The sequence below is a fragment of the Canis lupus genome, chromosome 15 (genome assembly GCF_011100685.1).
Source record: "Canis lupus familiaris isolate Mischka breed German Shepherd chromosome 15, alternate assembly UU_Cfam_GSD_1.0, whole genome shotgun sequence".
Taxonomy (NCBI): domain Eukaryota; kingdom Metazoa; phylum Chordata; class Mammalia; order Carnivora; family Canidae; genus Canis; species Canis lupus.
In genome coordinates, this window is record NC_049236.1 from 35,453,357 (window position 1) to 35,465,917 (window position 12,561).

The following is a 12,561-nucleotide window of genomic DNA, read 5'->3' on the forward strand; positions in this document are numbered from 1 at the left end:
CCTTACCCCAGATAATGAAATCTGACAAACTGTCATGTTGATTTCTGTAACCATTCTTAAAACATCCTACCTCTGGGATTTTTGAAGGAATTAAAATAAAAACAACTCAGTTTTACAAGATGGAAAGAGTTCTGGAGATTGGTTTGCACAGTAACTTGCAGGTATTTAACACTACTGAGCTATACACTTATAAAGATGGTAAATTTATGTTAGGTGTATTTTCCACAACTAAGAAAAACCCCCAAAAAACAAAACTTCAATCTCATCAAATTAATCTTTTACTTTCTGAATCTCAACAGCCTTGTCAAAAGCTTCAGGACCATTTATCCAATCAATTTTTGCTTTTTTAGTTAAATTGTTTTTTAATCTTTGGTACCAATTTTAGTCTTTTCTTCAAATGTGTTTTATACGAGTCAGCTTCCAAGAGCCACAAATACCTGTTATCTCTCAGTGTTGTAGAAATTCAAGTAACTACATAAGAGCTGTGGATGATTCCTAACAAATATAGCATAGCATTATGTACCTAACATGCTCAACACACTCACTGAATTAAATAAATAACTGCGTAATTTAGCTTGCCACTTTTAGTTAACTGTCTATTGGAGGAAGCAGATGACAAAACTCAGCTGGCTAACCTTATTCTGTGTCTTTCTGAAGCTCTGCTTGCCTCAGTTTCCTTACTTGTAGATGAGGGAGCCGAACAGATCTCTAGAACAGATCTCTAAAGCCTATATGATTCTGAGATTATAACTTCTGTGATTCTTGCTTCAGGAGAATCCTTATATTCTCTAATCTCTTTTCCCTGTGTGATTTTTCTTCAGTATAATTTTGTCAGTCTTTACCACTAAAAGGCAAGCTCCAGGAAAGGAGGCATTTTAACACATTGCTTTATCCCCAATGCTGAAATTAGGGCCTGGGAATAGTGAAAGCTACCACAAATACACATACCCTTTAATATGCCTCAGTAACAGGATATTTCTTTTAAAAAAAAAAATCAGTATCCATTTAAATGTAGAATAATATTTTGAAAAGTTAGCAGGAATCAACTTCAATAGGATTACTGAATAAATTTTTAATTCTTAGCGAGAGCAAGTGTTTAAGTCACTGATACAGCAATATCCCGAATCCTTTCTTAGTAGTAGTATTTGGTGGCTCTATTTCGAAAGAAACACAAAACTCAAAAAATAACAATCCGTTATATTACAGTCTGCTCCTATGTCACTCTTGAAGTAAGTGCATGATGTTTGGAAATGCACCCAGTACCTTTGGATCTTAATACTGTATCAACATTTATACCCAAAAGCTGTAGAGCAAAGCAGCACATCTTTTATTTACACAGCTGTTTGGCTCCAGGGAAAAATAAGGTAAGAAAGTAAAGCACTGGTACCATTTTACTATTACAAACATACTCGTCATCTGTTACACACAAATGGCTGTGGTTCACGTGCACACTTTCTCAGCTATTGGACCAGCCAAAAGGCAAAGCATAGGCATTAATGAGGCTGTATGTGTTTTAAACATAAATGTGAAAAATACACTGATAAATATCTTTTTCATATACTGACTAGAATAATTCTAAAATATTATTGGCCTACTCATTCACAGATGCAGAAAACAAAACAAGCTCTTCTTCAGGATACACATAAGTCAGATGTTCTACAACACTTTATTTTAGCATTTATCTTATTTTTAAAAACTAAGCCAATCAAAAAAAAAACTAAGTCAATCATCTCAAATACCACAGATTAGATTCAATATAAACAAACATCCTCTCCAATCACGAATAGTATCCCTAAAGTTTTAATGAAATTCATTATTGTACCAAAAAAGCATCATAAAGAGCTTGTAAGAATGATAAGCATATAATAATATAAGAATGGAATGGAAATAAAGCCTCAATTCTCTTCCATATTCTTCATTTAGAGATGAGAAAGAATTATAAAAAAATCTTAACAGATGGGTGAACAAAAAGGTAGTTAATGCTTCTCAGCAAATCAGGCTAGAAACCAACTAACTCAGCTAAACACAGGAAGTGTTCCTCTTTTATTTTATTTTATTTTTTTAAAGATTTTATTTATTTACTCATAGACAGAGAGAGAGGCAGAGGGAGAAGCAGTCTCCACGCAGGGAGCCCGATGTGGGACTCGATCCTGGGGCTCCAGGATCACACCCCCGGCTGCAGGCAGCACCAAACCACTGTGCCACCGGGGCTGCCCAGTGCTCCTCTTTTAAACACCACAAAAATATCTGTGGATTTCTTTAATTGTAAAGTTGATAAAATATAAAAATAGCCTGCATTATCCTAGGGTAATTCAAATGAAAGAATCATAAACTTCCAGACTGACTCCTAGATCAGATTTACACATCTAAATGTCAACTTAAATGCTTCTGTACCTGTTCATTATAAACTATTAGGTCTAGAATTGAAAATAATACATTTAAGGTATGAACATTTTAAATGTGTTTGACATTCCAAAGGAGGGGAGAGTTAAAAATGGCTGGAAAGATTTTTATTTTTTAATTTTTTTAAAGATTTTTTTAATGTATATATTCATGAGAAAGAGAGAGAGAGAGAGACAGGCAGAGACACAGGCAGAGGGAGAAGCAGGCTCCATGCCAGAAGCCTGACAAGGGACTTGATCCCGGGTCTCCAGGATCACGCCCTGGGCGGAAGGCAAGTGCTAAACCGCTGAGCCACCCAGGGATCCCCTGGAAAGATTTTAAATATCCAACGACTTTAAGTTTAAAGTAACTGGACTGGGTCAGTAATAAAGAAAAATTGAAAGGTGAGGCACAGAAACTTAAGACGAAAATAGTTCACCTTAAGTAGAAGGTCTCCCCTTAGTAAGAAAAAGGTAGTTTATAAATAACTCCCACAGTATATGATAACTCCTATACATACACACAGCATTAAAAAGGAAAGATTCTGTAACATCTTCACGAATACTTCACTCCTTTCTTCTTATTTTTATTGGCTAACTTCTTGCCTTGTTGGTTGTAATCTGATTACGTCTAGCAATGCAACACTCCAATATATCTGTTTTAGGAATAATACAGATCAGAACATTTAGAGTGCTGTTTGACAGTTTCGAGTTGCAGGAATTTAAAACAAATGCCAAGAAAAGCAAAGAAAAATTAATCATACTGAAGTGCTGATTCTAGAAGTAACTTTGAAGGAAAGCCTTACACCACTTTACTATAATACTTCTAATAAAGATGTATTTCTTCCAACGTGGGCAAAAACGTAAAGAAGAAAACAAAAAAACCCGCAAAAGTTCATGTATTATTGAGTTCTGGTTTAAAAATCAACCTATGTTCTTATAAAGTGATTTTCATACTAATTAGCAATGACTCTGCTAATTATATTTGGAAACTAAGAACTGCTCCTTAAGACTGTTTAGAAAAATACGTGGAGAATTGCTCAAAATCCACACAAAGGTAAATCACAGGCTTTGTCAATTGGATGAAGAGGAAGGACTATGCAAGGCAGACAGAAAATGAGGCTTCGTTTACACGAACCAGGTAGAAATAGGGGGAAAAAAATCCATAAAAACTGGGTAAAGATGAGAAGAAGAAAAAAATCGCCATCGACAATTCTACTTCTTGCTTCTCAGGTAAGAGGAAAAACCGACCGGGACAGGAGGGAGTCCCAGGGTCTAAACTCCTCCGTCTACTAAGGAAGGGGCCAGGGCTTCCAGGGGATGGATACTGGGTTCACAGCGACCCGGCACAGGGGCCGAGTTCAATACTCCGGGAACACTGCCCTTCCCTAGAATAACCGATTGCTTAACACAGGAATCTAAACTCCTTTGACACGCAAAGCACCGTCCCCCAAACTCGAGGAGCGACGAGCCAGTGTTCCCCGCTCCCAGGTCTTGATTCACCTGGCGCGGAGAGCTCCCAGCGCGGCGGGGCTCCGCGTTTAAAGGGCGGTCCCAGGAGATACGCGATTGCCAAGCAGCCCCTCTCCGCAGGAAGGGACGAGAAAGCCCGGCAGCACACGCCGTCCGCTCAGCACTCGCACGGCCCTCGGGAGAGGTAGGGCGGGGGCCCCGCCGTTAACCCCCCGGTGAGGAGAAAGTTGCTCCAGAGCCACGACCCGCCGCGTTCGCTGCAAACTTTCCAGCCGCAGCGCGAGCGCCGTCACTTACCGGCGGCAGAAGTCATGATTCCCCGCGCAGCTCGCTTCCCCGCTCGCCCCTTCAATCCCTGCTCCTCTTACAGTCCATTGTTTCAAGAGTTTGGGCAGAAGAGAAAAGCCTCCACGGCGCCCGCATTCCGTCCCGCGGCCCCGCGGCGCAGCTGGAGCGCCGCACAAAGGACGCGGCCGGCTCCCGGGGCCCGGCGACGCTCCCGGGCGCGAGCCGCAGGCGGCGGGCGGGCACGAGCGCCAGTCAGCCGAGCTCCAGACGGACGGCCAGGCGCGGGCACGAGCAGGGCTCACCGCGGCTCCGCCGGCGCGTGCTCCTCTCCAGCTCCAAAAAAAAAAAAAAAAAAAATCAGTGCTCCTGGCGCCCCCTGTTAGTCGCGGCCGTAAAAGGCGGACAAAAGCTCCAGCCTCCTCCAATCAGCGGGCGTGAGCTTCCTCCCGCTCCCGCCCCTCCCGCCCACACGCTCAACCTCTGCTCCAATAAGCGGTCGTGAAAAGGGGGCGTGGGCTGCGCGGCCTGCTGGGAATTGTAGTTTTGTGGACAGACGCGACGGTCCGTTGCAGACGCCGGGGTGCCGCCTGCTCTCCCGCCTTCATTTCCCATCGTGCTGAGGCGGGTGGCATGGCGGAGAAGGATGACACCGGAGTTTGACGAAGAAGTGGTTTTTGAGGTAAGGGGAAAATGGCGGTGGGTATGGATTGCCTTTGTTTGAGAAGGACGCGGGGTAAGGCGAAGGGCAGATCCCAGGAGAAGGGATCGGGTGACGCTCCTACCCGCCTCGGGCATCGAATCTCGGCGATTTCTGGGCCTAGTGTGGGTCGCAGCCTGACAGGTGTAGCCCCAGGCACGGTCGCCGCGGCAATCTCCGCCTCAGGCCCGCCCAGAATTCCCAGCTGGGGCCCCGTTGCTAGGCCCGCGCACCGGAGCCCTGCCCGCTCCTTCCCGGGAGATGACTATGCCGCGGGGGTTCAGCGCCCGGGTGGGGCGGGGCCCGATCGTGCATTTTTTGGATACTCCTCAATACAACTTAGCCTCCCCCCTTTTTCGTCCCGGATTTTTTGGGTCTGTCTCCAGAAGTGCCGCAGGTCACGGTTCACAGTCGAGGCGTGGCCCTCGTAATGAAGGCCGCAGGTGCTAGTTTTCTAACACGTTTTAAAATCTGTGTGTGGGATCTACCGAGAATGATTAGGACCGAGGCATCTCAACATCTAGGTGCCATTCTTTTGTCCTTTGCTGTTGCGCTAGGTGTAGCCAGCTCTCCTGACGCGAGGCTCTGGGTGTGAGTGCTTTTGTGTGGGACTATTTTAAGACGTTCTCTGCCATCTTGAATGAAAAAAAAGAAAAGAAAAAAAAAAAAAAACACCACCAACAACAAACAGGCGAGTGTTTTTGTTGCCATTTGTCTATCAGATCCAGGTGAAAGCTTACATCCAGTGTAGATCTATTGCACGTATGTAGGCTTTAGGTTTCCTCATCCAACCAGATTTTTTTAAATTAAAGAAGAAAAAAAAAAAGGAATGACCCATTCCAAACAGTGGGAAAAGGTAGGCATTAAACTGCAGAGTGATAAATGGTGAAATATGTATAAACTGTCATTGGAGGATTGATGTGGAAACGGCAGTCTGTTCTTGTGAGAGGCTACACCCAGTACGTGATATCGGAGGTAAGCCTTGAACTATGAATCGGATTAGAACGAAAGGAGAAAATGCACTACCGGGAAAGAGAACTGAACATGCCAGGGTTAGGAGGTGTGAGAGGACCTGGTATGGATTTTTTCAGGGGCATGAGTGTGGAGGGTCGCTATCTAAAGGGGTTTGATGTGGCTAGAATGTAGAGGTAGTGGAAGATAAGGCCATTTTATTTACCAAAATGAAGAATCTGGATTTGAGGAGCACAGTTGGGAAGGCAAGTGTCTGAATTTCGGAAAGGAGAGAAGAAATAATGGAATAATGGCTTGGATAGGGAATTCTTAGAATTAAAGGTAAAATCAAGGAAAACAGTTACAGATTGAATGTGGGAGATGAAGGAGACAAAAATCTAGGTTGCTCAGGGTAAAGAAAACTGGGCAGCTGTTATTTTTTTTACCCTATATTTTCTTAGATTTATGAATATAATAGTAATGGATGCTCAAAAATATTTCATTGTAGGGCAGTGCGGGTGGCTTAGTGGTTTAGCGCCGCCTTCCGCCCAGGGCCTGATCCTGGAGACATGGGATCGAGTCCCACGTCCGGGCTCCCTGTGTGGAGCCTGCTTCTCCCTCTGCCTGTGTCTCTGCCGAGCTCGCTCTCTCTCTCTCTCTCTCTCTCCCTCTCTCTCCCTCCCTCTCCCCCTCCTCCTCTCCGTGTCTCTCATTGATAAATAAATAAAATCTTAAAAAAAAATTTCATTGTAGAAAATAAGCTATAGAATTAAAATCATCCTTTATCCTATCACCCAAAGATGGCCCCTATTAGTAGTATAGTGCTGTTACAGACTTTTTAAAAGCAAATGTATATTTAATGTGTGATATTTTTTAAAACAAAAGGTATCATACCACATAGAATTTTGTATGTATTTTTAACTTAAATTCATCATGATTCTTTATTCATTACTGAAAACATTATTAATAATTTAATAATATTATGTATGTGTATTATAATTTAACCATTTACCCATTTTGGATAATTATATTGTTTTAAAATACATTGTAATAACACTGATATGATTACATCTTAACTGCAACTCTGATTTTTCCTTAGAATAATTTCTAGAAGTGAAACTAATTGGTCAGTTTTTTAAAACTTACAGAGAAATAAGAGAAAGGTTATACTAATTTATATTTCCACTAGGAATAAGAATATTCATTTCACCAAATGCTCAGCAATGGTTTTTTTTTTTTTAATTTATGATAGTTACAGAGAGAGAGAGAGGGAGGGAGGCAGAGACACAGGCAGAGGGAGAAGCAGGCTCCATGCACCGGGAGCCCGATGTGGGATTCGATCCCGGGTCTCCGGGATCACGCCCTGGGCCAAAGGCAGGCGCCAAACCGCTGCGCCACCCAGGAATCCCTTTAGTTTCTTTTAATCTTTGCTAATTTGATGTGGAAAAATAGCATTCCATTGTTCTAATTTATATTTTGTGCATTTATTGGAACCATTTAAATTTCTTTGCATGTTTCTCTTTGTATTTTTTGTCTACTTTCCTATTGGATGCCAGCTTCTTTTATTTATTTTTATTTTTTATTTTGGAGGAGGGAGAGACAGAGCATCTTCGACAGGGTCCATGCTCAGCATGGAGCCAGAAGCCTGAAGCAGAGCTCAGTCTCACGATCCTGAGATCATGACTGAGCCCAAATCAGGAGTCCCATCACTTAACCAACTGAGCCACCCAAGCACCCTTGGATGCTAGTTTCTTAAAAATTGGTTTGCAGGGGCTCTTGGTTGGCTCATTCAGTTAAGCACGTGACTCTTGGTTTCAGCTGGGATCATGATCTCGTGGTGGTGGGATGGAGCCCCCAAGTTTTGCTCAATGCGGTGTCTTCTTCAGGTCCAACTCCCCCTCTGCTCTGCTCCTCATGGTCATTGGCTTCTTCTCTCTCTGTATTTCTCAAATAAATAAATAAGATATTTTTTCAAAAACAATGATTTGCAAAAAAACAAGCATAAGTTCTTCAAGTGTTACTTAGCCTTATTACACTTATAGAAAATTGTTTCTAGTTTGCTGTTTGTTTTTTGTCATATAAGCTTTACTGAAGCATAATATGCATAAGTGTACAAATCATAAATGTGCAGATTGACAAGTTTTGACGTGTTAAATACACCCATGTAACCAACAGCCAAATCAAGAAACAACAACACCAGCACACCAGAAGCTACCTTTTATTTTCTGTGGGTTTTGCCCACCTCAGAGATAACCATTATTCAGACTTGTAATAACTTATTTTGTCTATTTTTATACTTTATACACTGTGCAATTCCATTTGTATATGCTTTTTTAGACTGACTTTATTTTTGCTCTGTGGTCTTGTTAGATTCATCCATATTGTCATATGAGCATTTTTATTTCTCCATAGTATTCCATATGAGTGACAACTTTTTAATCCATTCTGCTGTTCTAGTTTGGGCAGTTTCCAATTTGGGACTCTTCTAGCTAGCGTTGCTTAATATATATGTTTTGTTGAATGTCTTTATTTTATTTTATTTTATTTTATTTTATTTTATTTTATTTTATTCATTTGAGAGAGAGAGAACAAGTGGTGGGGAGGAGCAAAGGAAGAGAGAGAGATCAGGAAGCCCAATGTGGGGCTCAATCCCGGGACCCAGAAATCATGACCTGAGCTGAAGGCAGAGATGCTTAATTGACTGAGCCACCCAGGCGCCCCTTGTTGACAATATTTCTGTTGAGTATATACTTAGAAGTAGAATTACTGAGTCATGGGAAATGCACCTGTTCACCTTTTGTAGATATTGCTAAATATTATTCCAACCTAGTTGTACCAGTTTATACTCCTGCCAGCAGTATGTATATAAGAGGTCTGGTTGCTCTACATCCTCACCAACACTTGGTAATGTCAGTCTTTCTTGTTACTATTCTGGTTGTGTCTTCTGGTGTATTCTTTTGCTTTCAATTTGCATTTTCCTGATAAGGAAACTGAGTCTTTTTATATGTTTATGAGCCCACCCTATGTATCTATCCACTTTTGTAAAGCCAGTTCAAACTGTGTATTTTTCAATTGTGTTATGTCTTTCACTGTTGAAGGGAGTTCTTTACATAATACTGGATATAGGGTTCCCCGAATAGCTCAGTGGTTGAGCATCTGCCTTTGGCCCAGGGCGTGATCCTGGAGACCCAGGATTGAGTCCCACATCAGGCTTCCTGCATGGAGCCTGCTTCTCCCTCTGCCTGTGTCTCTGCCTCTCTCTCTCTCTCTCTCTCTCTCTCTCTGTCTCTCATGAATAAATAAATAAGTTAAAAAAAATAATACTGGATATAAGTCTTTTGTTGGATATATGCACCTCAAATATCTCAGAATGTGTGTGGCACTCTCTTAATAGTGTCTTTTAATGAACAGAAGCTCTTAGCTTTATTATAATCCGATTAAACCTTTTTCTTTTGTGGTTAGTGCTTTTAAAGAAATATTTGCCTACTTTAAGGTTAGGTATTTTCTCTGAAAGTTTTATTTTACCTTTTGCATTTAGATCATCCATCTGGAACTGATTTTTACATGGTATGAAGTAAAGGTCAACATTTTTCTTCCCGAATGGATGTCCAGTTAACCTGACATTTGTGCAGCAGACCATTCTTTCTCCCACTGAACTACCTACTATGTTGCCTTTGTAATAAATCAGGATACCTTGTATGTGTAGCTCTGTTTCTGGATGTTCTCTTTTCCATTGGTCAATTTGACCATCCTTGTGCCATAACATGTTATTTTAATCAGTGTAACTTTATAGTAGGTCTTAGTGTCTGGTAGGATAAACCTTTCAGCTTTATTTTCCTCCAGGGTTGCTTTGGTTATTTCATATTTGGTCCTTTGCATTTCCAAATGAATTTTAGAATCAGCCTATCAATTTCAATTAAGAAAAAAACCTACTGAGATTCTGACTGGGATTGCTTTGAATCTGTATTTTGATTTGGAAAGACTCACTGTCTTTAAAATACTGGATCTTTCAATCCATGAACACTTCACTGCATACCTTCTAAAAGAGGCAGGTTCCCATCTCTGTGCTCTTGAACTGATTTTACAACAGGGAATATAAGAGAGGAAAATAATTTTCCCTCTATCCTTCTGAATTCTTGACTGAGACCCCTGGTAATAAAAGATGACATTAACAAGAAAAAACAAAGTTTATTAACATGTATAATAAACCTTGCACCCTTGGGAGATTCTGTTAAAAACCAGAGCTGGACAGTGTTTAAAGCAGTAAAAACATTTTAATTCCAACTATCACAGTAGGAGAAAAGAGACTGCAGTGCAGAACCAGGCTTAATTACAAATATAGCATGGGCAAGTAGGAATTTAATTACTAAGAGGAAACACTGAGGTGCGAGGGGTTTTTGGTTAAACTGATTAGGATTCTTCCTGAAGACAGGCCAGGGGGTGGGAGACATCAACCGGGGAGGGGCCAGGATGGTGATAAAAGATGAGGAACCCAATATCATATCAAGGTTGTTAATGCTTATGAAGCTGAAAACACATGATCATGATCATAAGCAACAACATAAGAATCAGGAAACCATCACAACTGCCTCTCAATAACCCACAAAACTGGTACAGTGGTACTGGAACTTGAAATCTATCCACTGTCTCTACTACAACTGCCTCTGCATTACCAGAAAGCTGGTAACACATATAAGAAGGAAGGACAATGGGAAGGGAAGGGAAGAAAGGAAAAAAAGAAGAGAGAAAGAAAAAGCCCAATTTATATCTAGCACCCTAGCTGCAAGGTAATTTGGGAAATTTTACTTACATTTAGCTTTCCTGTCTCTTTATTTCCTGTCTCTTTAATATAAGACTCACACTTATAAAGCAGGAAGATAGAATGGAGGTTGAACAAACTAGTCTATCATATCCATCATAGGACCTAACCTCTCCTCTGAAGAAAATCTGACTGGATATTTTTGGTGTATTTGTTTTAATAGTGTTATTTTAATGACTTTCAGAGTCAGAAATCAGACTCATTTATATCTTAAGACATACTCAGAATGTCATACTACATTAACATTAAAATCTTAAATTTAGGTAAAGCAAAATTTTGGAAAGTATTCCAAATACATCCTTTCCCTACTTAAAATTCTTTAAGTATCTTGACTTTTTAAAATATTTTATTTATTCATAAGAGACACAGAGAAAGAGAGGCAGAGGAGAAGCAGGCTTTCTGTGGGAAGCCTGATGCGGAACTTGATCCCAGGACCTAGGGATCATGACCTGAGCTAAAGGCTGATGCTCAACCACTGAGCCACCTAGATGCCCCAAGTATCTTGATTTAATATCAATTTCCTGTAGTATTCATAAGCCTACTGTCTTTTCTTATCATTCTGGTCCAGAAATCACCCTTGAGTTATGCTAGTCTGGGTGGTCTAGGAGTGCACTGAAAGATGGTGTAGTAGAGGAATTAAGAAAGGAAAAGAAGAGTGAGATTCCCAGGTCCAGGTCCAGTCCTTGCCCGAGAATCTGACCACCTTCATTTTATTAGTACTAGATTCCATATATATGTTCAAAGTTATTAATTCCAGTATCTTTGAGCCTAACTACCCCAAAAGGCTCCAGTGGAAAGGACAGCATAACCTCAGACTCAGACCTCTCAGGCTGAACAAAGTTTAGAAAATGATGAGCAGCATATCTAACATGATACTGCTAAGCAAAATAAATACAGAAATACCAGTATCATCATTTTACTCTGTAATTGTTATCTCTAAGATGTTTTGAGAGTAGGAAGTCTGTTGACCTCAGGCAGGTGTTAAAAATTTCTGATGTTGCCTTTTTGTAGCTTTCATATTTTTTCATTATAAATTTATTGCAGAAACTTTGAATCAGGCATCCTCTTTTAAATCCTTCCACTCCCAGAGGGAAGAGTACCTGAAAATAAGAACATTTTATCTGAAGGACAAATATTTCTGCCTCTTTGCATAATTTGTAGTGCATCTAAACCATTTCTTTGTAACTTCCCCTATAGGGACAAAGTTGTCCGCTGGGATCTTTATTCCACATTTCTGTATGTAGTAACCTTACTTTCTGTAGTTGAACTCTTTTTGGTGTTTGTTGAAATTCATTCTCTTTTCCTTTGTTAATTACTGAGAAAGCTAATTTTTGCCCCTTATATGGATTTCTTTCCTTCATGCATACTTCTCAGTAAATTATTGTTAACTCTGTTGGGAGTATGGTCAGGTTTATATCCCTGCCCTCCATCCCCACACTAATCAATCAGATAAACGTGAAATGGGTCTCACAGTACCTTGCACATTTAAAAGTACTTTAAAAAATCCTCTCATAGGGTACCCAGGTGGCTTGGTTAGTTGAATGTCCAACTCTTGATTACAGCTCAGGGTCCTGTGATCAAACTTTGCCTTGGGCTCTTCGCGGAGCTTGCTTAGGGTTCTTTCTCTGCCTTCCCTCATGCTTGCTCTGTCTCTGTCTCTCTCTTTCTATTTTTTAAAAAATCCTCTCTTACTCGATTCTCCTATCTTTATATTATTTTTATAATTTATATTTTATATTTTAATTTTTTATATTTTAATTCCAATACCCTTTATATTTTTATAGGTTGTTATACATCTCAAAAGAACATTAAGGCATTTTTTATAAGTATCATTTGTAGATTCTTTCCTTCTTGCATTATTGATTTAATTAATGGAAGTAAGTTGTTTTTGTGAATGTATACATTGACAGTATTTGCTATTTTGATAATGGAGTTACTGTCGGGAATAAAAT

At 40.3% G+C, this 12,561-nt stretch overlaps 2 protein-coding genes across 6 annotated transcripts in view; one reads left to right on the top strand and one right to left on the bottom strand.

Annotated features, from left to right (window-relative positions):
• Positions 1–4,356, bottom strand: part of FGD6 (FYVE, RhoGEF and PH domain containing 6) — a 111,265-nt gene extending 106,909 nt beyond the window's left edge. For both annotated transcript variants that reach the window (XM_038558669.1, XM_038558668.1), the window contains exon 1: positions 4,152–4,356. In XM_038558669.1, the coding sequence (XP_038414597.1) occupies positions 4,152–4,167 (16 nt within the window). In that variant the 5' untranslated portion in view covers positions 4,168–4,356. The remainder of the gene's footprint in view (positions 1–4,151) is intronic.
• Positions 4,357–4,677: 321 nt separating this feature from the next.
• VEZT (vezatin, adherens junctions transmembrane protein) overlaps positions 4,678–12,561 on the top strand; it is a 67,791-nt gene continuing 59,907 nt past the window's right edge. For all 4 annotated transcript variants that reach the window (XM_038558672.1, XM_038558673.1, XM_038558674.1 and 1 more), the window contains exon 1: positions 4,678–4,821. In XM_038558672.1, the coding sequence (XP_038414600.1) occupies positions 4,786–4,821 (36 nt within the window). In that variant the 5' untranslated portion in view covers positions 4,678–4,785. The remainder of the gene's footprint in view (positions 4,822–12,561) is intronic.